General features: G+C 39.2%; 2 protein-coding genes across 16 annotated transcripts in view; one reads left to right on the plus strand and one right to left on the minus strand.

The window, feature by feature from the left end:
• The first annotated feature begins 5950 nt into the window (after nt 1-5950).
• Nucleotides 5951-7791, plus strand: LOC104611023 (putative F-box protein At1g44080). The gene has a single exon (XM_010277928.2). It carries the CDS (start codon nt 6209-6211, stop codon nt 7529-7531), a length of 1323 nt encoding a protein of 440 aa, XP_010276230.1. The 5' UTR covers nt 5951-6208; the 3' UTR covers nt 7532-7791.
• A 5639-nt stretch (nt 7792-13430) lies between these two features.
• Nucleotides 13431-26249, minus strand: part of LOC104611010 (Translation elongation factor EF1A/initiation factor IF2gamma family protein) — a 92974-nt gene continuing 80155 nt past the window's right edge. For all 15 annotated transcript variants that reach the window (XM_088891253.1, XM_088891246.1, XM_088891251.1 and 12 more), the window contains 3 exons: nt 24639-24878; nt 14535-14669; nt 13431-13869 (listed from right to left, as the gene is read on the minus strand). In XM_088891253.1, the coding sequence (XP_088747379.1) occupies nt 13744-13869; nt 14535-14669; nt 24639-24878 (501 nt within the window). In that variant the 3' untranslated portion in view covers nt 13431-13743. The remainder of the gene's footprint in view (nt 13870-14534; nt 14670-24638; nt 24879-26249) is intronic.

Consider the following 26249-nt stretch of genomic DNA (forward strand, 5'->3'; position numbering starts at 1 on the left):
CTATCCTACGTGGCCTCAAAGCTAAACTCTCTCGAGCTAAGGGATTGTGGGTGGATGAGCTACCCAACGTGCTATGGTCATATAGAACCACCATCAAAATAGCAACAGGTGAAACACCCTTCAACCTAACCTATGGGACCGAGGCAGTAATACCAACTGAAATGGAAATCCCGACACTGCGGTCTGAAGCATACGCTGAAGACTTAAATGAGGAAGACTTGCGAGCCAATCTCGACTTAGTAGAAGAAGCCAGAGACCTCGCCTATATTCGGACTGCAACATACCAACAACACGTAGCTCAACACTACAATGCCCGAGTCAAGAAACACAACTTTAGAGTTGGCGACCTGGTGCTCAGAAAAGTTATGGTACCCGAGCCCAGTGTGGGGAAGCTCGACCCGAATTGGGAAGGCCCTTACAGAGCTTTTAAGACTACAGGTGGGAACACGTACGAGCTCGAAACACTTGATAGGAAGGCAGTACCCCAGGCCTAGAATGTGAACAACTTGCGTAGATACTATTTCTAGTAAAAAGTGTTTCGAGCTACAAGCTCGCCAACATCAACTAACAGCTCAGGTCAGCATTATGAAAATGGTTCAATAGTGTTAATGCACTCCACAACAGAAGTGAGCTGAACAACATTAGTGGGACAAACAAGGGGTACTATAAGGAATGACTATTTTTATTAGTAAAAGGGCCAAACGACTTTACAAAAAGCAGACCAAGCGGCCACTAAAAAAACAAAAGATTCAATAGGTTCGGATAATACAGGGCACACAAGCCCTGAAAATCTTACAGGAGCACGAAGCCCTCGGAACAGCAAAGGGAGTCACCACCATCTCCACCAGATCGCCGGTCGAGCTGTAGGCCGAGCTACTCATCGCTACCAGCATCATCCTGAGCCTCTTCGTCATCTTCTCCCTCGACCTCCTCTTCGCCATCTTCCTTCTCCTCCTCCTCATCCTCTGGGGTCCAAAGCTCCTCATCTACCTGTGTGACGAGCTCGCACGGGATCTTGCATGTCGTGACAGAGCTGACATCGAGATCAAGGTACAAGGATTTCAAATAACGATGACATAGTTTGAATCCCCTTTTCATCGAAGGGATACCGTCCATTGCCCTCTGCTTCCCGTATGTAGGGGACTGCAAGTAAGAAGCAAGAACCTCCTCCCTAGCTCGCTCAGCTCCCCAGACACACCGTCTGGGCACACCTCGACTGTGACTCGCTTAACTCGTGTTGGGACTGGGTCAACTCGCGCTATAGACTCAGGTTCGCATTGTATAAGCACTGGCATTCCAGACGTTCCCCCTTTGAATTGATCTTGAGTTTCTGCACCTTGGCATTGAGTAGACCAATATTAGCTTGCATGCTACCCGTTTCCTTCTACCTAGAGCGAACTCGGTCCAACAGAACTTGGCCATAAGTGCTCACTTGCAAAAATCAGAAACAGAGTAAGGTGCCCTAGTAAAAAAAAATCAAGAAGTTTTCGGAAAAAAAAAAGAAAGAGACCTAGATGATACACTAGGCCAATCGGGCCCCAGTCTTGACAAGGTCCAGCTTGTTGTACTGCCACATGTCCTTAGGTAGAAGTATGTCCCTGCCCAACTGAAAAGCTACATGAACATCACTCGACTGATCGATCATGGACAGGTCAGGGATGCTGGGGATAAAGGGAGGGATATCGGACACGTAGGGGCCAGCCTCTCACTCCTCCTGGGTGACCTGCGGCTCTGGTGGCTATTACTCCGTGCACATCGGATCCCCCTCCCCCTCCAGGTTGATAACTAGAGGGGTCCCGGACGAAGAAACCTTCCCCCTGGATGACCTATGCTCAGCTCAGCTTTTCTTATGAGAAGACCTCAGCTCCTCCTCAGCCAACATCATGGAAGACAAGCTCGCCATACCTAGAGGTGTAAAGTGGGCCGTGCCGGGCTAGCAAGGCATGGCCCGCAGGTGGCCTGGGCAAAGTGCGGGCCGTGCTGCCCTCCCCAGTGAAAATTTTGGGGGTTGACCCGGCACAACCCACGGCCCAGGCCCGCATAGGCCCGTGTCGTGCTGCGGGCCGGGCTGGCCCATGGGCCAAGCCTTGGCCCAAGTCGGGCCATGGAACGGGCCAAAGCTATTTTTGCCTATTTATTTAAAAAATTGAAAAAAATTTAAAATTTTAATTTTATATGAATTTTGATGTATACAATAATTAAATAAATTAGTATAATAAAATAAAAAATTATTTATTTTATTAATATATTATATACTATATATTGTTATATAATTATAATTTATATAATATATTATATATAAATATATAAAATATATAAATATTATGCATATATAAAAAATATAGAAATGGTATATATAGGCCGTGCTGGCATGCGGGCCGCAGGCAGCACGACCTGCTTGGTCGTGTCGTGCCATGTCGGCCTGTGGACTTCAAACCCCAGGCCCAGCACGGCACGGACCGTCGTGCGGGGCCTGGCACGACTTGTGGGCTGTTGTGCCGGGCTGCTGGCGGCCCGACTCGATGTACACCTCTAGCCATACCTGCAAACAAAGACATAGCATTAGCAGTCAAATTAGCAGAAAAAGGGAGTAAGTAAATGTGTGACTTGAAGAAAACATGCTACATGTGACTTGACAACCGACCCACCTATATGGCTCAGTCCTACCTGCACAAGCATCGGCTCGGCCAGAAACTCTCCAATCTTAACATGTTCCGGGGCAAGCTGCTGGACAACAGCCTGTAGCTTAGCATCCTTGCACTCAGCAACCTTCTGGGGGCTACTGTACCAGGCAGTGTTGACATCCCAGCCGCCCTCCTTCTCAAGGAAAAAGAACCTCTGCTTCTAGCCCCTAACCTTGTTGGGAAAGTTAAAAATCTTCCTCCCACTACGGAAAGGAAGGTAGAAACAAAAGGGGCCAGATATTCTCTTCATTTGCACCAAAGCTGAGAAGGTCTCAAGGCTCAAAGGGAAGCCCCAGTGGTGGCATGAGCTGATCAATCCAACCAGTGTCCTAACCCCGTTTGGGGTGAGTTGACCCAACGACACCCTGTAGTGCCGCAATACAACAATGATGAATGGATGAAGGGAAAACCGGAGGCCGGCCGCCAGCGACTCCTCATAAACACACAACCCCTCCCTGCCGTGGTCCTAAGGATAGTGATTGGCAGTCGGCTCAATCCAATGATACTCGTTGGGAACCCCATATCTCTGACATAGTTCCACTATCTCCTCCGCAGATAGTTGGGTCGGCTCAAATGCATCTATCACGACCTCTACTTCCTCCCTCTTGCCCACTAAGGCCCCACCATAGAAGGACTCATACGAACCCTCGCCAGAGGAGCTAGACTCCTCGTCCGACCTACCCAGAAACAAAGCTCGCCTCAACTGCTTGGCACTGGAAACCAACTTGCAGAATACCCTCTTCCTCCAAAAAAATCCAAAAATAGTGAATATGTGGGGACCTCATTAGAGACCCCCATATTTATAGCTCGCGGGAAGCATAACTGATGGTCCAGATGGGAACTGCAGCTGGCAGAGGCGCATAGTCAAGGATCCAACGACACAGGTGCAGGACAGCGTGGCAACAGTTCAGAAACAAGTGTGCTAATTCAAAAATTCAAAACCCAGTGTGCACTTAGTTTGAATTTAGGCGCACATTTAAATTCAAATTACCCGTCATGAACGTCGCGTGCATGAAGCTACCTGCTCCAAAAGGTTCCAGAAGAAGCGGCTCGGACCAAGCACAAATCGGGTGGGCTGAACTGCCACCAAAGGTGAACTAAACCACCAACAAAGACGAGTAGACCCAAAACGCCCTAGAAGTTCCTACTATCTTCGCCAGCTGAGCAGCGGCTCGAGAGTGGGGGGCAATTGATGAGAGGCATTTTGGTCACCCCCACACAATTACTGACATGTGGACACTGATGATAGCATAGTGTCCACGTCAGCAAGGCAGCTCGACAGTTCAACACGTGGCAACCAACCTCAGGTGTGTGGCCGAGCTGGGGCGAGCTCGGGCCGCCATTGACACAAGCTCGCCTAAACCGTTCCGCACGCCGTGCCCTCTCAGGAACCGTTACCACGATCATAGGAACAACTCACTGAACCGTTCGCCACAAGACCTGCGGGCGACCTGTAACCGCCGCATGAATCTAGTAATTGACACTCTAGCGTGCCTTAAACTGCGGAAACAGCTCCGCAGAAGACTCAAAGACATTGCATGATGGCAACTGAACCTCAGATAGCTATAAAAAGACTCCAAATCCACCCTAAAAGGTATGCACACTAAAGCTCTTAAGCTCTCTCATACCTCCTTACAGAAACCACTGTTCTGACTTAAGCATCGGAGTGTTCTCCTGGGTAAAACCTACCCAGGCACTCTAACTTCTCTTTCTTGACAGCTCTTTCCAACTCGAACATACAGGTTTCAACTCGGCAACATAGTTCGAACTGCTAGATCAGATCCTAGTTTAGGCCTAGTCACTGAACACGAGGGATCGAATAGATCGCACCTCACCAGGTTGGATCCAGATCATTATCATTCAATCTGTCTTGGATCAAATTGGATTGTACTAGAACCTGGTATAATCCAAATTTTATGATGTCCAAGTTGCTTGTTTTTCATTTAATCTTAACCATATTTTGTTTCTTCGTATTGCTTTTAGTTTGCGTCTTTTTCAATTTTAACTTTTGGGGTCTGGACAATTTTTTTCTTAGTTAGTGAAGATGTTAAACTGATGATATTTAGATGGCCACGAAAGTTCCCCTCTGCCCCTTTCACATCTCCCACAGTAACACCAGACACAATGGGCCAAATCGGGCTATGTCAGGTTTCACATCTCCCTTAGGGTTGTTAATGGAGTACTCTGAAAGTCTAATACCTTATTCCACTTTAAATTCGACTATTTTGGATTGAGATGTTAGAACTTTTGTTTCATTAATAATTAGATTCGATGTGGATTTAACTAGGGGTGAGCAAGAAAAATCGAAAAACCGAATCAAACTGAAAAACCAATTGAAATCAAACCGAAAAATCTGTTTAACCGAATCGATCGGTATACATATATTTTGTATATTTTATGTACATTTATGTATATTATATATATTTTTATATATTATAAATTAATAAATATGTATTATATATAAATATATAATATATTATTTATTATTTAAAATATAATATTATATATATATTTTTAGTTTTTTATTATATATTTTTATAATATATATTATAAATATAAAAACCGAAAAATTGATAAACCAAACCGGTCAACCGGTTAACCGATCGTCTTTGGTTTGGTTTTGATTACCCATTTTCCAGAAACTGATAATACCGGTTCGGTTTCAAAAATAGGCCCGCACCCCTAGATTGATCCCATTCAAATTCGAATCCAATAAAAAGTTATTATATATACATATATAACTTAAAAAACAATTAGTTATTTACACTTTTTGAAGTTCTGATCATTTTGAATATAACAAGATGGTTGTGAATTAAATCTGATTCTAATCCAAAATTCAACATTCCGATCCAGTTATCATGCATGGGTGTGATGATAAATACATCAATGAATAATCACTCTGAAATTTGAAGTCTATATTCTTTGTTTGGTTAGGGTTGGACTGGTGAAAGAATTCATTGGTTGGATGGTTAGAGGCCAGGAAAGCTCAGTGAGATAAAACGCGTAATGACAGCACAGCTTTTATTAATTTATAGAGTGTTTGATGGTTAGAGACGTCAAGTAAAGCTGGCTTAGATTCTACAACTTTTCAGTTTGGATTTGAGGCGATCTATTTCCAGTTGTTCTCCTAAAAACTAGCTCTATACTTTCTACAGAAACAATAGCTAAGAAATCCACCATAGCAAGTTATTATTAACCATGGAAATTAAGGAAAGATTAATACTAATTCATCAGCTGCTATGGAAAGACGTGTAGTAGAACTAGAAATCTTTGTTCACAAACTTGGGAGCTGAAACTCTTTATGAACGTAACCAGTTAACCACCCATCTAACTTTGGAATGAGAAGAGATTTCATACCTGCAGAGAATAATATATCAACTCCTATCTTTGGCAAGCAAATTTTGGTATCTCCCTTCAAATTATACATTTCCAAATTTGAGCTCCAGAAGGGTTTCTGAATTTAGAGTAGCACCTTCAAACAAGTCTCCTATAATTAAGAAGATCAACACCACGTTATTGCCACCATGAGGGATCACAAGGAGCTAGGCTTCACCATGGTTTTCATCTCTGTGCTACTGCAATACCTTGGGGTTTCCTGTTCATCATTTGGGTTGTTAGAGGATTTGGAAAAGAAGACTATAAAGAACGAGAAGAACAAAACCAATCCATGGTGCTCTGAACTTCCCGACGATATTATCGAACTGATCCTGAGGCGGTTAGATGTCCTCGACTACATCCGGTTCTATTCTGTGTGCAAGCTGTGGAGATCAGTTGCAGTTGGCATGGACTTGGGCTACTCTTTGTGTTGCAGAGGACTCCCATGGCTGATGTTCACTTGTGACGCAAAAACTCAGACTTACGGCTTCTTCAGTCTCTCTGAGAGCAGGAAATACTATATTCCACTGCCCACCGCCGGCGGCCTAGCGCACTGCTGTGGTTCATCTCAAGGCTGGTTGTTGATGTGCAACAGTGCCAGTGGTGGGTGTTTTCTCTTGAATCCCTTCTCAGGAGCTGAAATCAAACTTCCCAGACTCTCACCACCCTTGGCCTACAAGGTAATACTGTCCAATCCTCCTGTTTCTGATAACACCAACGATTTTATGGTTGTTGCCATGAATGCCACCCATCTGGTCTTCTGCAGACTGGGAGACCTTAAATGGACGCTTCTCCATCAGCCAGAATCTAGTTACAGTGATGCCATATATCACAAGGGAAAGCTTTATGCAGTAAACAGAAAAGATGAGCTTTGGGTGTTCCAGTTGCAGGGTCCACGTAGTCCTAGTGCCAGAAAACTGAAGATTCCTCCGGTGGATCTGGATCCTCGGCCACTTGGTCGATCTGATACCGAGATGATGACTAGGTACTTGGTGGAACCCAAGGAAAAATTGTTACTGGTTTATGGTTTCTTTCACTTAATTCGGACGCATGGCTATGATTCCACGCAAACCCATCGTCCTTGTTACTGTGACTGTGGCTGTGACTCCCCACACAACTTCATCTTCCAACCTCAACTCTGCGTCAAGTTCAAAATATATGTGCTGGATGAGGATAATATTAGTTCAGGATCAGGAGAGGGTGGTTATCAGTGGAACGTACAAGAAAGTTTGGGGAATCAAGCGTTGTTCCTGGGAAGAAATACCTCCAAATCTCTGTCTGCTACTGAGTTCTTGGGATTGAAAGAGAATTGCATTTACTTCACTCTTAATTTCTACAAGAAGTCATTTGATGAGTTCCATTACTCGGGCATCTATCACGTTGAGAATGGGATGGTTGAGAGTTGCTTTCCCTTTGATCCTGACACAGATATGGGTCCACCCATTTGGATTACACCTTCAAATTCAATCTGAACTGAAGTGATGAAGTGATGGATTCTTCAGTTCCGGTTCCTTTCTAATTTATTATTATTGATCACTTGAGCAATAAAAGATAAGAAGCTGTTTTTTGGTCTTATTTTCTGAGCTGTAGTCTGTAGAACTTGCTTTCTTTCCCTTTTTTTTTCAGCATTTTCATTAATACATACTGAAAACGGGTATATAATGGTGTGATTGTCTGAAAATGTAGAGCGTTCATGAAACATGTCAAATTAAACATTCTGGTTTTCTGTTTTCATTTATCTCCTACCAATTGGAAATGAAAGGGCTCATCTTAAAACAGGCCAGGCCGAGGCGTTTTTGAGTTCAAAATGAACATATGAAACAGCCACTGATTTTAAAATCTCAATCAGAAGCACCTGTTGGAGACACGTGGGGAAGTGGCAAAAAACTGGCTTTTTGGCATAAATAAAGGTCCAGGGTCTCCATCCATTGGGTGTAAATTTAAAAAGGGTCTGAACTTTCAAGAATGAACTTTAAAAAATATACCCTTGAAGTCCAACTCTGTTAAAACTGACGGCAAAGATTATAAAAATGACTATATGTTCTTTCGGTAGTGTAAAAATGCCTATGTTTAGATTCTCTTTTACTGATTATGTTTTTTGAGCTCAATTGTAATTTTTTTCTGTTTTTTGGCTTTAGTGGCATTCATGGTTTTCAAAATAAGACCGGACCAGAGGGTCGGACCGGAAAAGTTGGGAACCGGTCAAGTGACCAATTACGTTTTACCCCAGAACTATTATTTTATCAAAAACCATTGATTTAGTCAACAAATCACTAACCCAAACGATCAAACCATTCAACTGTTTTGACCTTTTTTTTTAATTGTTTTAATCTTTTGTCAAAACGGACCGTCCATTCAGTTTTGTGGAGAAATAGACTAGTTTTAGTGAAGTCCCTGCCATTATCAGTTGTTTTTTCCTTTTATTTAATTGTTATTATTTTGGGCCTATTATTATTTCTGTTTATTAGTTTTCTGGGCCTTACTGGGCCTATTGTTATTTCTGCCATTATTGACTAAGGAGTGAGTTGGGCGGTAGGGGCATAGGTGTCTTTATGTTCTTGTTTTTAATAAGAGTATATAAATATAAGTTATGGGCGGCAGAAGATCATTCTATTCTGCGCCCCTTTCTTCTTCGCTTCTCTTCTCCTTCTTTCTTCTTCCTTTTCTGTTATTTCTTTGTTTTACTGCTGAAGTTTCATCAGATTTCTGATCAATTGAGATCAACATAGCAAGGTTTAGGGCTTGCTAGGGCTCCTATGTAGGCTTCTTCCAGCCGACCACATGAGGATGCATTAGGGATGGATTCTTCAGACTGTATTGCCTGATTCTTGGAGGTTGATTGGAGGAATTCTTGCTGCTCAAGATCTGCAATCTTGGAGATCACCATTAACCAGGAAGAATCAGAGTTTATGGATCAGTTCAATTGGCATTGGCGCCCAGAGGTTTTTGGGTTAAAGATAGTTCCTTTTTTGAGATCGGCTGCTTGTAGGAAGAGATTTAACCCTTTTGGAAGGAGCGGCTAGTTCTTTTCCTTTTCTCTCTAGACTGATTCTAGGGTTTCTACTGAGAACAGGTCAGTTTAGTGTGCTTCGACCTATCCCATTTATTTCTTCTGCTTTGCTTTCAGTTCTGGACTGTTAAGGGAGTAATTCAGTCTTGAAGTTTGTATTGGATTACTGCTAAAGCTGTGTTTCAGATCCGTTAAGGGAGTTCTTTTCAGGTTTTTGTGGTGGGATAAGTATGGAAATAGGTGGGAAGGAACCAAAATCCCTTGGAGAAGGATCTGTGTGGGGTTTGGGAGTAATTCAGATAATACTTTTCAGATCACTACCCTTAAATTTGATGGCACAAATTACCTGGAATGGGTCCAATCAGTCATGATAGCCATTGGGGGAAGGGAAAAACTTGGATATGTAACAGGAGACATTAAAGAACTAGTAAAGGGAGACTCAACCTATGCAAAATGGGTTCAAGAAAACTATCTAATGATGACTTGGCTTTACAACTCTATGCAACCACACATCAGTAGAAATTATTTGTGGGTGCCAAGAAAATTTGGGAAAATAATGTTGCTGGGGCATATGAACTGAAAAGTAAAGTAAATAACCTTAAACAGGGGGAGAAACTTATACTAATTTACTTCTCTACCGTAAAATCTTTGTGGCGTGAGATTGATCACTTGGAGATCATTTAATAGGAAAGCCAAAAGGATGTAGCAACTTATAGGAATTGATAAAAAAAAAAAATATATAGCAACTTATAGGAAATTGGTTGAAACAAATAGGGTTTTTGAATTCTTTGCTGGACTAAATTAAAATTATGATATTGTAAGGCAATAGTTGCTCACCAGGGATAGTGTCACTTTGTCTCAAGCCTATTCACTAGCACATAGTGAAGAGAGCAGAAGAAAAGCTATGTTACAAATTCCTTCCATGGAATCGGCCTTGGCAACGATGAAGTCAAAATCTATTAGTGATAAGGAGAGAGAAATGAAAAGGGAAGACAAGAGGAATATGGTGTGTGATTATTGCAAGAAGCCAAAACACACTAGAAACACCTACTAGAAGTTGCATCCTCATCTTGTTCCAGCAAGATTCAAGAAGAAGAAGGGGAATGCCAATGCAACAGTTACTATTGATTGTGCATCATCTTTTATAAGAAAACCCACATCTCTAGATGCAATAGCTGTAGTTAGAGTTGGCTTGACTCAGTTAGAGTGTGAAGTTGGAGCTTCAGGATCATCTCAGTCTTCAACTGCAACATCTACTACTACTCTGACATTGGCTTTTGCTCACTTAGGCACTCGAGCTACTACATATCATGATTCAGCCCCAAGTAACATTAGCCATTTTTTGGTTGTTGATTCAGGTGCTTTTGACCATATGACTAGTTTATCCTCTATGTTTATTTCGTACTCCTTATCTTCGGGCAGAGACAAAGTTTCTATTGCAGATGACTCCCTTGTACCTATTAAATGTAAGGGAGATATCAGAGTGTCTGATACCATCTCATTATCCTCTGTATTACATGTCCCTAAACTTAGCACAAATCTTATTTTAGTTAATAGTATTACTAAAAATAAAAAATTGCTCAGTAACTTTTTTTTCTTGATCATTGTATCTTTCAGGATCTACTGACAAGGAGGGTGATTGGAATTGGCCGTGCTTGCTTGAGCATCCACTTGAAGGAGCAAAGATGTTGGGAGGTCTTATGTGTCTCAATCTGCAAGTCAAATTATGCTTTAGCATAATCGATTGAGTCATTTATTTTTTGGGTCATTGAAGAGTCATTTTCCTATTTTGTTTGAGTCTGTCCAATTGTCTAGCCTAAGGTGTGAGAGTAGTGAACTTGCAAACCATTGTAGATCAACCTATTCTTTGCGTAATAAAAGAAGCATTGTTCATTTTGAAATTGTGCATACCAATGTTTGGGGACCTTATCACATTAATGCAATGGGTGGTTATAAATATTTCCTTCTATTCATTGATGACTATTCTCGTTTTTCTTGGATTTACCCTATGTAGTCTTGAGATGAGGTTCCTACTCTAACCTGTGCATTCCACCAGATGATTTTAACCCACTTTGGTTAAGGCTCAAAATTCTCAGATCTGATAATGCAAAGGAATATTTTGCAAAGTCCTTGGCCTCATATCTACTCGAATATGGAATTATCCATCAGAGCACCTGCCCCTGTACACCTCAGTAGAATGGAGTAGCTGAGAGAAAGAATAGCCACATTCTTGAAGTTGCTAGGAGCATCATGTTAACTTCTAATGCTCCCATTCATTTTTTGGGGGATGCCATCCACACAGCTGTCTACTTTATCAACGAAGTTCTTTCATTGGTTTTAGACATGAAAGCACATTTTAACCTATTATACCTGATAAAAACCAGTTCACTATTCCCATTAAGACATTTGGGTGCATTTGCTTTGTTCAAATCATTGGGCATCATTGTTCTAAATTTGATCATAAGGCAGCCAAGTGTATTTTTCTTGGGTATGCACAAAATCAAAAGGGGTATTACTGTTATGATCCAGTCTCTGTGACTAGGTTTGTGTCTATTGATGTTACATTCTTTGAGGATGTCCCTTATTACTCCAGGACTTCACCCCAGGGGGAGAGTGGTGAGCAAGATGTTTTTGCTTAGTTCCATTGCCTATTCCTGTCTATGAAGAGGAGTGTAGGGAGGGGGGATACCAAAAGTGTAAAGGGTTGAGAGTGTTTCACAAACGATGGTGGAAGCAGGTTGGTTCCAGTAATGAACAGTCCGGGCCACCTCCAGTATCCACTGCGACACTAGATTCAGGTATTTCACCCTCTGTTCCTACTACTTCTGTAGATGATATGCCTACTATTACCACTGAACCTCAACCTCCTACAAATGATCTTGACCTTCCTATTGCAATACACAAAGTAAAGCGTCACTGCACCTCATCTACTACCCATTGCATCTCTCAATTTCTTTCTTATGACCATATTTCACCATCATATATGCCTTAGTAGTACCTGAGTGAAAGGAAGCAATGAAGGGGTTGAATTATTCGAAGATAAAGCCATGTACCAACGAATGGTTGGAAAGCTTCTTTACCTCTGTCTGACACACCCAGATATTTCTTATCTGTTAGTGTTGTCAGTCAGTATATGCAGTTTCCCAAAACATTCCATCTTGCAATTGAGAAGATACTTGCCTACTTAAAAAGGTGTCCAAGCAGAGGTATACTCTTCAAAAATAATGGTCATATGAAGATAGAAGTGTACACTGATGCAGACTGGGTTAAATGTGTGGATGATAGGAGATCTACCTCAGGGTACTGTGCTATTATTGGGGGCAATCTTGTCTCCTGGAAGAGTAAGAAATAAATAGTTGTTGCCCGCTCCAGTGCTGAAGTAGAATACAGATCTATGGCTAATGGGGCGATTGAAGTGTTGTGGTTAAAATCACTAATTGAGGAGTTGGAGGTTGAATATAAAAAACCTCTAATGTTGTATTGTGATAATTAGACTACTATCAATATTGCTCATAATTCGATACAACATGATAGAACCAAATATATTGAGGTGTATTAGCATTTTGTCAGGGAAAGAGTTGCCTCCAAAGAAGTGTGCCTTCCTTATGTTGCCTCCGATATACAGCTGGCCGGTCTCTTCACCAAAGTAGTTACAAGAGTCTAATTAGAGACAGATTTATGCAAGTTGAGAATGACTAATATTTATTCCCAACTTGAAGGGGGAGTGTGGGGAAATAGATTTAGTGAAGCCCCTACCATTATCAATTGTTTTTTTCCTTTTATTTAATTGTTATTATTTTGGACCTATTATTATTTCTGTTTATTAGTTTTCTGGGCCTTACTGGGCCCATTGTTATTTCTCTCATTATTGACTAAGGATTGAGTTGGGCGGCAGGGGCATAAGTGTCTTTATGTTCTTGTTTTTAATAAGAGTATATAAATAAAAGTCCTGGGCGGCAGATCATTCTATTCTGCGTCATTTTTCTTCTCTTCTCTTCTCCTTTCTTCTTGTTCTGTTATTTCTTTGTTTTACTGCTGAAGTTTCATAACCGGACCCCTGACCAATTTGTTGTCCGGTTCGATTTTAAAAACCTTGGTGACATTTGTAGGGAGTTAAGTTACTTTAGCTCTCAATGCTACATAACGTTTTGGGTTCCACATGTAAGGTCAGGAGCCACCGTGTGAAAGCCCACCCAAACGGAAGACCAGGAGACTACTTGTTAACAGATTGTATTTTATTATACTAATTACTACATTATATTATTATTGGTGTAGATGCTGATGCAAACAGCTTGATCGGTAATCGTATGAATCAGCTAAATGAAGATCAGGTCTGTCGTATTAAATACACTCTGAAATGCCTAAAATAATCGAAGCATCATAGATGATGAGTGATAAATCTGAACTGGATTTTTGCAGCCGATCACATTATACCCAGAAAACATGCTTTCTCGCTTTTGTACTTGGAAAAATTGATACAAGTTACATAACACGATTAAGAACCTACTTGCAAAAGTTACATAAGAAGTACCTAAAGGATTCCACATCCTGGTCACCACAGGCAGTTAACAGAGACCACGAGTCATTTTTGCAGAAATGTTCTGCTTGAACTATTCTGGCTCCTTTATCTAAAGGTGGGATTAAGAAACTTGGGAATTCCACCAAGAACCAATACTACTGCTCAATTATTCGACTTACAATCCCAACAGCAATAGTTCTTCCTGATGATCGTAGGAAAACCCGCCCAAGAGCTCGACATTTAGAGAATTCTTCTACACAAACAGCTCCATCCAGTACCACCTGAAGTTTTGAGATAAAAAAGAAATCAAATTAGATTTGGCCTGCTGCTGGCACAAACTGTTATCTTGATATTTGTGTATATAACATGTCTTACTAATCCTTTCAACCTATATAGACGAGCTTTTAACCATAACAAACGTAACCATCTCAATTTGATTTTACTAAAATCCCATGCGACAAAATCATCCAACATATAGAAAGGAAGGGGGGGGGGTAGTGGGCCCACTGGATTAACCACATGTTTAATCTCCCGGTTGATGTCAGCCCTATATCCAACTATGTTTGATGGATTTCCCAATTGTTCTGTTAGCTGTTCAAAGTTTAAAATTTTCAAGTCAAAGTTGGCAATGGAAGATGATTATTTTCACATGTAGCCGGGTTTTCCTAGTTCTCATCACCCCCAAGGATGCGCAGACATGCCAACAATGCAAATTTGAAAGTGGCCACTCTCTCAAACCCACATTACCACATTTGTCAGTTACCATTATACCAATGCATAGATGTAATACACACACACACACGAAGAGGTAAAGAGAGACGATTGTTAATACAAGGACAAGACTGCAAACCAGAGAATCTACTGAAAATGGAGCCCATAATTAACTTGCAGAGCCAATGAACAATATATTTCACCATAGGGATGGAACGGCAATCTGTCATCTTACCTCTATCACTGCACTCTGCTTAGATGTAAGACAGCGAGGTGCCTTTTTTGTCACTTTGCCCGTCTTCTGATCAATCAAAGATATTATCCTCACCACTCTTGCAGCCTCTTTTGCATGGTATATATGAAATTCTATCTGCTCATCCATATTAATTCAAATCATTTGTCAATGATCAAAAATATTATCATAATAGAAGAATGTGGTAGGATTAACCGCTATGCCTGGGGAGCAGGATGACACGTGATTTTGAAAGAGTCTTCATCTAGAGAAAAGAAGGGTAGCCTTATCTATAGAGGAATGAACCCCAAGGTGATTGGATGATCAATCAAAGTTTTCGTATATAGGATGTAGAGGATCAAGTTGAAGGTGTACTTTAGGGCTGAAACCAAGAAGGAAGAAATAAAGAAGCAGAATGTTTAAAAGTGATCTGTAGGCTGACCCATTTCCTTCCTCTGGGTGGTGGACCAGCAGTTCAACTGTCTGAAATGGGTCAACCCAATGACATCATTATATTCTTCATATAATATGTATTTTATATTAGTTTTATTTTTTTATAAATTAAGAAAGCTAAAATGAGCTTTGAGGACAAAAAAAGAATTTTTGGCAAAATTACTGGGTCAAGATGCCTTTGGCACCTTGCATTGCATTGATATCGTGCGAAGTTACCCAAGATTAAAAAACATCCGGATCTGACCACTGAGCACAAAGTTATGCCTCTGGGTGTTTTTTCTTTTTCCTTTTATTTTTGTGGATGGGCTAGGGTGACCCATCTTTTTTCATTTCCAGTTTTCCACCTTCGAGAATGTGAAAAGGCACACCAAAACCAATGGTCACAATGCCTGCATAATTAGGTATTCAGTATTTGGGTTGAGTGTCAACAATGGGTTGAAATTATATATGTATAATTGCATAAAATAATACTTTCACAAATGCATAATTGTCAACAATAGATTGACAATTCAACTACCCATGTTGACATGTCTCTAACAAAGTCAACTCAAACCAAAATTGTTGCCGGGTGACTAGAGGTGTAATGTGGGTCATGTCAGGCCAGCATGGTCCACTTTTGTGGGCTACCTGCATTGTAACTGGGATGGCCCATGGCACGAGCCTAGGTGAGCCTGTACCGTGGGCAGCACAACTTTTTTTAGAAAATTGAAAAACAAATGAAAAAGTTAAAATAAATTAACAAGATAAACAAGAAATAAAAAAAATCTTAAAATTTTATTCCATATGAATTTCGATGTATACATTTATTTATATATGAAATAATAGAATAAAATTGAAAACTAAAAATTTTATACATATATATGTATATATATTATTATATTATTATATATAATTATGATATATATATATATATGTATATATACAAATTAATAATATATTAATATATGTACGTCATGCCATTATTAGGCTGCAAGCCATGCTGGCAGAACCCACTTTTTTGTGCCAGCCTATGGGTGGCCTGACCCACTTTACAGCTCTATGGGTGACGGTTCAAACACCTAACAATGCGCTAAAAACAACAAAATGAATTGGAAAAGCTGAAAGTGTGATATTGTACATGATAGAGAAGAAAGTGGGAAGGCGAGGAAGAGGGGAGGGCGATAGAAATTTTTTAAAAGAGGAATCCAACAAAATCGTTGATAAATCATTTTTGCCAATTAGTGTGCAAGGATTGAAAATAATGCGTAAAAAAGGATGGGTATGCAAATTGGAGAAATCATCAGACTTCCTTTGGGATCAAGAAGTTACCAAAACGGACCATCTACTTAATTAGATTGCTATATGTAAGAGCAAGAAGGAAGGGGGCCTAGGAGTGGGGAACCGGAGCAGAGTAGAACCCCCTATTTGCTAATATTGTTCATTCATTCATTGCAATAAAATATCTTCTTAAAAGGCAATGAAAGTTATAAAATCATTATTTTTTATGTGAGAAATAAGAATTTCAGACCCTAACATGGACTTGTTCGAGCTTGCCTCGAGGGGCGTGGTCAGGGGTTTGGGGGCAGAGCCCCCGGCCCAGCCATTAGACTCAAAAAACAGCAAAAAGTGCAAAATTTTAAAAAGGCGCACGCCTGGGCTGAGGCACAAGGCACATCAGGCGCACACCTAGGCACACCAGGCATGCGCCTTTTGAAAGGGGTGCACCTAGGACCTGGCGAGGCGCATACCCCAAAATGTGCCTCGCTTGTGCGCCTAAGCGCGCCTTTTAAATCAATGAGCCTGTGATTTGGGTCTTTTATCTTGCACCTCATTCTTCACATCAATCTCTTTGGATCCTTCCCCCACAATTCCTTTGTGGGAGGTGGTACATGAGAAATCAACACCTGTGAGCATCTACAAAGAAAAGGCCTAACAGGTATATCTCAAATAAAATGTCTATTTTATGTAGAGTAAGTTATGAGATGAGATTAGCTTACACTTATTTGGATGCAGGTGGAACTAGAGCACCTATCTTATGGACAACGTGGGAGGAAAGAAATGCACAAATATTTAAATTGAAGACCCAAACTAAGGAAGCATTAATGGAGAACGTTATAGTGAGGACACATCAGGCAAGAACCTTGTTGAGTTTTTCCTTTTATCCACCAAAGATATCTGGAATTGGCAAGTGATTGTTGAATCCTCTACACCAACAGCACAAGTAGCCACTCCATGGATACCTCCTGTTAAATTACAAGTGCTGATTGTAGGGGTTTTTTTGTCATTTTCATTTATTTTCCCTTGTTAGTTATTTGCCTTTTTTCTTTTTAGAGGTAATCTTGTAATTTCAGTTTTATTATAATAAAGGAAAAGTGGGACAGCAGTTAGAAATCAAGTTCTGTTCGATCTCAACCTGCTTCAAGCCTTCACTCTTTAACTTCTTCTCTACTCCTCTCCTACTTCAGTCTGAACCAGATTTGGACTGTAGCTAGGATTTTTTAGCATCTTATTTAATTTGTTATGTTCTGATATCATGGTATAAGAGCAAGATTAGCGACTTGGACTAGTAAGGATAACACAACAGAAATCGATCTCTTTTCTCTCACCATAGTTGGAAGAAGGGAAAAGCAACCAGAAAGGACTGACTGCCCACTAGTGAAGGAGGCCTTCATGCCTCAGGTTGCAACGTTTATGGTGGTTTCAGTGGTTTCTAGTCTCCCTCTAATTGGCAGTTCAAAGAGGATCTGATGGTGAATAGTACAGCCGTACAGGTTAGTTTATGTTTCTTTTGTTGTTTCCATTCGTCCATTGAAAGGTGGGTGGAAATAGTGTGGAAGCATGAGCTTTTATCTACTATTCATGTTGAGATTGGCTATGCTTGTAAAAGGTGTTTCATAGAGTGGGGCAGTGCACATAAGAAACTTCAGGTCGATAAGTTTAATAAGCAGTCCATACAAATTATTGGCAAAGATGTTAGAAAGCAGGTTAAAAAGGGTGATCATGAGGTGGTAGGGGAATCTCAGATGGCCTTCGTAGAAGGAGGGCAAATTCTGGATAGGGTACTGGTGGAGAGAGAATGTATTGACTCAAGAATAAGAAGTGGTAGGCCAGGATTAGTGGGTAAATTAGATATAGAGAAAGCTTACGACCATGTGGAGTGGGGATTTTTGGAAGAGATGTAAAGACTAATGGGGATTGGGGAGAGTTGGGGGGGCTGGATGTATGGTGTATATCTTCAGCCTCATTGCTAATTAATGGAGTGTCAACTGAATTTTTCCAATCTCCCCCTTGCTGTTTGGATAGAAGGCTTTAGTGTAGGAGTAGAAGGCCCATGTATCTCTTACCTTCAATATGCAGATGACACATTAATATTTATAGATGCTTCAGTTAACCAAATACTGAACCTAAGAGCTATCTTGGCTAACTTTGAGATGCTGGCCAATAGGGAGGAGCAATTTGCAGTGGTGTTGGGTTGTAAGGTTGGAGAACTACCTTTCCACTATCTTGGGCTGCTGGTGGGGTCTAGTACAACAGCGGTTAATATATAGAAGCCTCTTATAGAGAGAGTTGAGAGGAGATTGGACAGATGGAAGGCTAAATATCTCTCTTTGGGAGGCAGCATAGTTTTCAAGGTGCCAAGGCGAGGCTAGGCAACAGGGCGCCTAGTCGCCTAGGCAATGGATTTTTTTCAAGTAAAAATATGTATCCTAGGGTAGTTCCCTAGGTTCCATAATCATATTTCCTTAATAAATATCCATAATTTTCATAAGATAAGTATAAACTTCATGTTAAAGTATAGAAAATCAACATATTCCAACATATTCATGAGAAGAAAAAAAAAGAAAGAAAAGAAAATTCAAAAAATATAAGGGCTGAACCCCTATTTCTGTTATAGGAAAAGAAGAAAAGAAAAGGTGGAAGAAGAAGAAGAAGAAATTAGTATATAAAAACACAAAATTAGTAAAGAAAAAGAAGAAAATGTGTTGATTGGACAACATTTTATGTTCATTCTTGCTTATTGGTTCAGGTTTTGAAGTCTTTGAGGGTTCCATACAGCATTTAGCAATGTTTGTGTTGATTAAATCCTAACAAATAAGAAAATAGCAAAAAGAAATTAGTACATAAATACACAAAATGAGTATTTTAGTTTAAAAATGTCTATTTTATAATTATAACCTCAAAAAATTAAGAATATAAAAGTTTGTTATAACACACTATAGAAAACTGCTTGGTGATTAGGCGAGGCGAGACTCCAAGGGCGCCTTGTCGCCTAGTCACCTGCCTAAGTGTCGCCTTGACAACTATGGGAGGCAAGAATTACTCTCATAAGGAGTGTTCTATCTAGCCTACCAACTTATTACCTCTCATTGTTAAAGGTTCCTAAGGAGGGGGCTATGAAAATTGAGAAGATTCAGAAGGATTTCCTATGGGAAGGGATGGGGGGTGGGGGAACCAAAAAGTTTCACCCGGTCAAGTGGGAAAAGGTTTAAAGGAGAGGGGGGGGGGGGTTGAGAAGGATAAAACCATTTAACAAGGCATAACTAGGGAAATGGTTGTGGATATTTGGGCAAGAGAGAGAGAGAGAGAAAGGGAAGCCTTATGGAGGAGGGTGGTGGTTGGAAAATATGTAGTAGTAAGGTTTGGGTGGGAACCAAGAGGAGTTCATATGGGGTGAGTGTTTGGAAAGGGATCATGAGATTTAACCAGGAGTTCAGGGGACTGATTAGATTCAAAGTGGGTGTCTGGGTGATGGGTCAAAAGTTAAGTTTTGGGAAGATGAATGGCTTGGGATAGGAAACTTTGTGAGGTTTGTCCAAGGTTATACAGGTTGACTGAACAGAAAATCACAATTAATCAGTGCTATGAATGGAGATGGAGTAGCTGATTTGGAACCCAAAATTTAGAAGACCTTTGACCAAGAAGTAGAAGAATGTATCCTGCTGTTGGAGAAAGTAGAAGGCATCTATATCTCTAGGAGACTAGGACCATAGGAGATGGCTTATGGTGGAAAGAGTGCAAAGAAGGAAGATTCTCAGTGAAGTCATTCTACAAGGCCCTAGTAAAAGAGAGTTTGGAGCTAGAGCAGATAAAAGGTGTGTAGGGTAACCCAGTACCCCCAAGGATAGAGGCTTTTGCTTGGTTGGTAGCACATGACAGCATTCTTACTACAGATCATTTGAAGAATAGAGGATTTCACATGGCAAGCTACTGTTATTTTTGCAACTTGGAGGACAGTCCTTCATCTGTTCTTTTCATGCAGTGCAGCAAAATTTATATGGAAGTGCTTCTCCTTCCTGTTTGGAATGTCTTTCAACCATCATCCCCAACAGAAATCTTTTCCAAACGGCCAGAACTTAGAGGAAGCAAGATACCTAGAATCCTGTGGAGCTGCATTCCATTTGCAGTCTGCTGGGCCATATGGAATGAGAGGAATAGAAGGGTTTCTGAAGACAACTCAAAAACCATTGATCTTCTGATAGCTGCAGTGAGTAATCTGATATCAGACTGGGTTCTTTGGCTGCCAGAGTTCAATCAAGTGAACAAAGCCGATGTGTTAGAGAACATAGTTGTCAAGGTGTTGCCTAGGTGCCCACCTAGGCAACTGAGTGCCTTGCCCAAATGCCTTGACTTTTAGCAACTAGGCACCTGCCTGGGCAACAAAAATGACTAGGCGGCCGCCTTTTATAATATCATTTATATTGCTGTATTTTATTAATGTATGTGTTAATAGATTTTACTATATGCTATATATATCAATATACTTTGCTTTAATGTTTTACCATTGAAATTTAAAAGATCAAAGGGTTTTGAGGAGAGAAAAAGAAAAAATAGAAAGAGGAAAGAGAGAACAGAATTATAAAGAGGTTCGGTTTTTTCTATTCTCTCTCTCTAATTAAATAAAACAAAAACGACATCCTTGTTTTTTCTATTTTACTTTCCATCTTGAGTATTTATCATATAAAATTAACCTTGTTCAGCTGCTAATTGATATGAAAATTCTCTATTAAATCCTTATTATAGCAGTATTATTTTTTAAAATAATTAAATTAATATATGTAAAAGATTTTTATCATTTAGATGTGATGATTTGCCACATTGTTGGAGGAAATTTAATGTTCTTAATAAAGAGAATTGCTATTTTTTTTTTCAATTAATATACCTGCTGAATGGTATATAAAACTAGGGAACTAGCCAAAAGTTAGAATTTTATATTATAAATTTTTTATCGCCTAGGCAACTAGGCACCCTAGTGTCGCCCAGAATCACCAAGATGCCTTGAAAACTATGTTAGAGAACTTTTGGAGTACTCTTGAGTTGCATCCTTGTAATGAAGATTTATTTTTAGTTTGAGTGGTGTAACTTTGGTTGGTTTGTCAACTTAACAACCAACTAATTTGTATCATACCTATTTTTCAGTTTAATGAAGTTTTTTTATTTTTACTTATCCTTCAAAAAGAAAAAATATACGTTTCTTCGTGCATTTTGATAGTCTGCACCTGTAACGTTAGTGCTCTCAGACCAATACATGATCAATATTTGAAGGTTCTCTGGTCTAGAAGTTCTGTTTTTTATTTTTTGCTGTTCAATAACATGCCGGCTTTGTTATTAAGGTTATGACAACCTCTAGTATTGAGAACAAGTCAAGTGTAGTGATTCAGCCAAACTTCATGGCCGTACAGAACTAGAGATGACATCAGTTAAGCTCAATGGTACAAATTATGTACCATGGGCAAAATCAGTTGAGGTAAACTTGACTGTGAGGGATAAATTGAAATATATTAAGGAAAATAGACCAGATTCAAGAGTTGCTGGGTACAATGATTGGATACAGCAGAATGAAGAGATTATGACGTGTCTTTGGAATAGTATGGAACCAGACATTAGCATGAATTTAATGTTCTTTTATACTGCTGAAGAACATTAGCATGAAACAATCTCCGAGAGCCTGATTTGGAAGATTTAGTAGTGTTATACAGCAGTTTTTGGTAGTTTTGTGTTGATGACATTATTATTGCTGGAAATGATAAACTGGGTATTGAAGAATTGAAACAGTTTTTACAGAACCAGTTCTAAACTAAGGACTTGGGGCACTTGAAATATCTTTTTAGGTATAGAAGTAGCAAGGTAAAAGTGGAGAATCTCTATCTCACAAAGTATGCGCTTGATCTGTTGGAAGAGATGGGTCTATTAGGGGCAAAACCAATAGATACCTCTATAGATCCGAATGTAAGGATGTCTAATAATGAGGGAGAGTTTCTAGTTGATCCCGGAAGGTACAGGAGATTAGTAGGGAAACTGATTTACCTCACAATTACAAGACCAAATATCTCCTTCAATGATGGATTGCTGAGCCAGTTTATGCAAAATCTGATGTCGATCCATTGGGAAGGTATCCTTAGAGTGCTACATTATTTAAAGGGTGCTCTAGGTCAAGACTTGTTATATAAGAGGGGAAGAGAACACTCTTTATAGGGATATATAGATGCTGATTGGGCAGGATCAGTCACAAATAGAAGGTCTACAACAAGTTATTGCACATTCATGGTAGGCAATTTGACTACTTAGAAGAGTAAGAAGCAGAGTGTTGTGGCTAGGAGTAATGTTGAGGTAGAGTTCAAAGCCATGGCCCATACTACTTGTGAGTTGATGTGGCTAAAACAACTATTATTTAAGATAGGAGTGACTATTTCAACTCCCATTAAGTTGTTTTTTGATAATCAAGAAGCCACACACCTTTCCTCCAATCCAGTGTTTCATGAGAAAACCAAACATATAGATGTGGATTGCCACTTTGTGTGGGAAAAAATGTTAGTGGAGAAATAGTTACACCCTACGTGAAGTCTAAAGATCAGCTAGCCAACCTCTTTGCCAAAGGATTAAGTTAGACACGGATGAGATACATTTGTAACAAGTTGGAACTTCATGATATATATGCTCCAACTTGAGGGGGTGTTAAATTATAAATGCTGATTGTAGGGGATTTTTTGTCATTTTCATTTATTTTCCCTTATTAGTTATTTGCCTTTTTTCTTTTCAGGGGTAATCTTGTAATTTCAGTTTTATTATAAAAAAGGAAAAGTGGGGCAGCAGTGAGAAATTAAGTTCTGTTCAATCTCAACGTGCTAGGATTTTTTAGAATCTTATTTAATTTATTATGTTTTGGTATCACCCACTACACATCATTTCATTAAGATGAATTTTGATAGATGTAGCTTGGGCAACACAAGGAACTCAAGGATAGTAGTACTTAGTAGCTGTAATGGAATAATGGATATGTTTTCGGGTCTTGACTGTTATGATGGTTGTACATGGCTTATGATTGGGCAAAACCTTCAATTCAACGATGTCAAAATCTTACGATTTATGATATGATTCATGATTTGAATCATGAATCCCAATGGTTTCGATTCACATCTTATGTCAAAATCATTTTCTACAAAAATCTTACAATTTTTGTTTGAATCTTACGATTTATACAATTCCAACAATTCATTGTAGTTCAAATAAATTCAATTAAGAATCAGTTTTCTACTTTATCATTTATGTTTATATTTAATTTTATCAAGACTTGTTTTAGAGCCCTTACTAGAAAATGGTTTATTTACATTATTTAAGACCATCATTGAGTTTATTTTGCATCATATATAGTTTTAAGGGCCATTATATGTGAATTTATTTGAGTTTCAAGTCAAACTTGATTATATCATCTTGGGCTTCTATTGTATAAATGGTAAATTCTATTGTTTTAGGTACATATGTGGTAGATATGGATTAACAATAGGGTAAAATCACTTTCCTATATATATTTAGCCTTTTAATATATCTATATTTAATTTTTTTTGACAAGTTTGTAAAAGTAGAAATAATCTTATGGTTTACAATACGATTCACGATTCACGATTCAATTTGATTTTCTCTATGACTTACGATACCATTATGATTTCCTAAACATTGCTTCAATTACAGAAATATTATGGTGGAGGGTGACTCAAATAGTGGTGGGACAGTTCAGACATAACACAGGGGAAACATGGGAATATAAATCATGCAGGGAGTAAGAAGAATGACAGCTGAACTGAATGTCGCATCCCATTTGGAATGGATACATATATGTGCCAATAGCATGGCTGATATGGGGGGAGGGAGGTTCCATTGGGAACTGGATGCGAGTAAAATTTACAAAACTCGGGTAGGTGGGAATCTACCTTAAGAAAAAGGGTTCATGGCATATCACAATTGTACAGCATTATTTTTTCTAATAAAATTCTTGATTGTTTACTGATAAAAAAAGTACTTGGGATTGGCTCATGGATTTTACTTCAGAAAGAAAGGTTCTAACAAATTTTCTGCCTTTAGTGATGTCAATATGGAAAAGAATGGAAGATATATTTCTGGAAACAAGATAACATCAGGGGACATATTTCTCTAAAACTTTCAGCATTCTCTATTTTTGGTCATCTAATCTAAGGTTTCTAGTGCCAGAATTTTAGCTTTGTTTGAGATGGTTTCTACATGAGATTGACTTGGATGTGTAGATAATTTTGTACTGTTGATTTTGATGTGTTATACATGTAAATCCTTTCTGGGGCTTGTGCCCTTTATATTTAATATATATACTTTTAAAAATACAGATAAAAAATAAAGTGGAAAATCAGTGGTTTCGAGAATACAAACCTGAGAGCCAACTAGGATTGGCATTACAATATCCAAGACAAGAACCTTCAGCTCTAAACGGGTTGCAACTGCCACAGGGAAATCTGGGTGGCATAGAACTCCACCAGCCATTACACGGCCTCCATCAATACCTTGAAGACTGACAGCCACATTGTCTCCAGCTCTTGCTATGGTGCAACACTGAGAATCTCGTTCTAGGGAACGAACTGTTGCTACATCTCCTGAAGGCATCACTAGAACCTAGACCAAACATACTTATGATGATGACACCGTAGTGGTACAAGTAATCAAAAATACATGTGATGCAGATAAAGAAGCAAAGAAAGAATTTATGAAGATATAAATCAGTTTTTCAATTCATATACCAATTTTAGAATTTGAGTGAAAATATTGGAATTTTTAATTTTTAAATTTATTTTCTAGTTATAGGTGTCTTAAGATCCTAGACTTTTACTATTATTAGTAAATTGAAATTACTATTTACAGTGATTTTTGGATCAGTAATTTAACAGGCGCACCTAGATGCACAGGCAAGGTGCACTTTAGGGTTTGCACCTCACCAAGGCCTAGGTGCAGCCCCTTTGAACAGGCACTCACCTAGTGCACCTGGTGCATTGTGCCTCAGCCCAAGCATGCGCCTTTGTTAATTCTTGCTCTTTTTTGTTTTCTGAAGCATGGTGCCCCCGGACCCCCAAGCCCCTTGAGGCAAGCCCAAACAAATTCGAGAACCCCCTATCTACTAATGTTATTCTTTCATGCATTTTTTCTTTTAAAACATTGTTTGGGCTTGCCTCAAGGGGCATTATACAAAGGCGGCTCATACAATTAGGAATGAAACATTTTAACTGATACAAAGGCGGCTCATACAATTATTGTTTGCATTTTAACTTTAATTTATTTAGAATTTTTTTACATTTTTGCAAATTTTTACTTTAATTTTGTACTTTGCTCCAAAAAGGCAAGCACCGCCTTGCACCTTGGGCACAAAAAGCCCTTTGTACTTTTTTTGTGCCTTGTGCTTTCAAAACATTGGTCTAGACTTGATAGTGTAAAATCACATTTTACTATTTTTAGTATTCCTGGTGCTTTTATATTAGTTTTAGTAAGACTGCTTAAGTGTTATTGGAATTATTTTAGGAGTTAGGGTCCTTGTTTGAGTGTTCCCATGGGCATAGTTTTCAAGGCACCAAGGCAAGGCTAGGCGACAGGGGGGCGCCTAGTCTCCTAGGCAATAGATTTTTTTTAAGTAAAAACATGATACTAGGGTAGGTTCCTAAGTTCCATAATCATATTTCCTTCATAAATATCCATAATTTTCATAAGAAAAGTATAAACTTCATGTTAAAGTATAGAAAATCAACATATTCCAACATATTCATGAGAAGAAAAAGAAGAAAAGAAATTTCGAAAAATATAGGGGCTGAACCCCTATTTCTGTTATAGGAAAAGAAGAAAAGAAGAAAAGAAAAGGTGGAAGAAATTAGTATATAAAAGCACAAAATTAGTAAAGAAAAAGAAGAAAATGTGTTGATTGGACAACATTGTTCTTTCTTACTTATTGGTTCAGGTTTTGAAGTCTTTGAGGGTTCAATACAGCATTTAGCAATGTTT

Source organism: Nelumbo nucifera, chromosome 7, assembly GCF_055504915.1.
Source record: "Nelumbo nucifera cultivar China Antique chromosome 7, China Antique-T2T, whole genome shotgun sequence".
Taxonomy (NCBI): domain Eukaryota; kingdom Viridiplantae; phylum Streptophyta; class Magnoliopsida; order Proteales; family Nelumbonaceae; genus Nelumbo; species Nelumbo nucifera.

What these genes read in the sequence shown, in the direction of transcription:
- LOC104611023 (XM_010277928.2), top strand. Translation starts at nt 6,209, where the DNA reads ATGAGGGATCACAAGGAGCTAGGCTTCACCATGGTTTTCATCTCTGTG.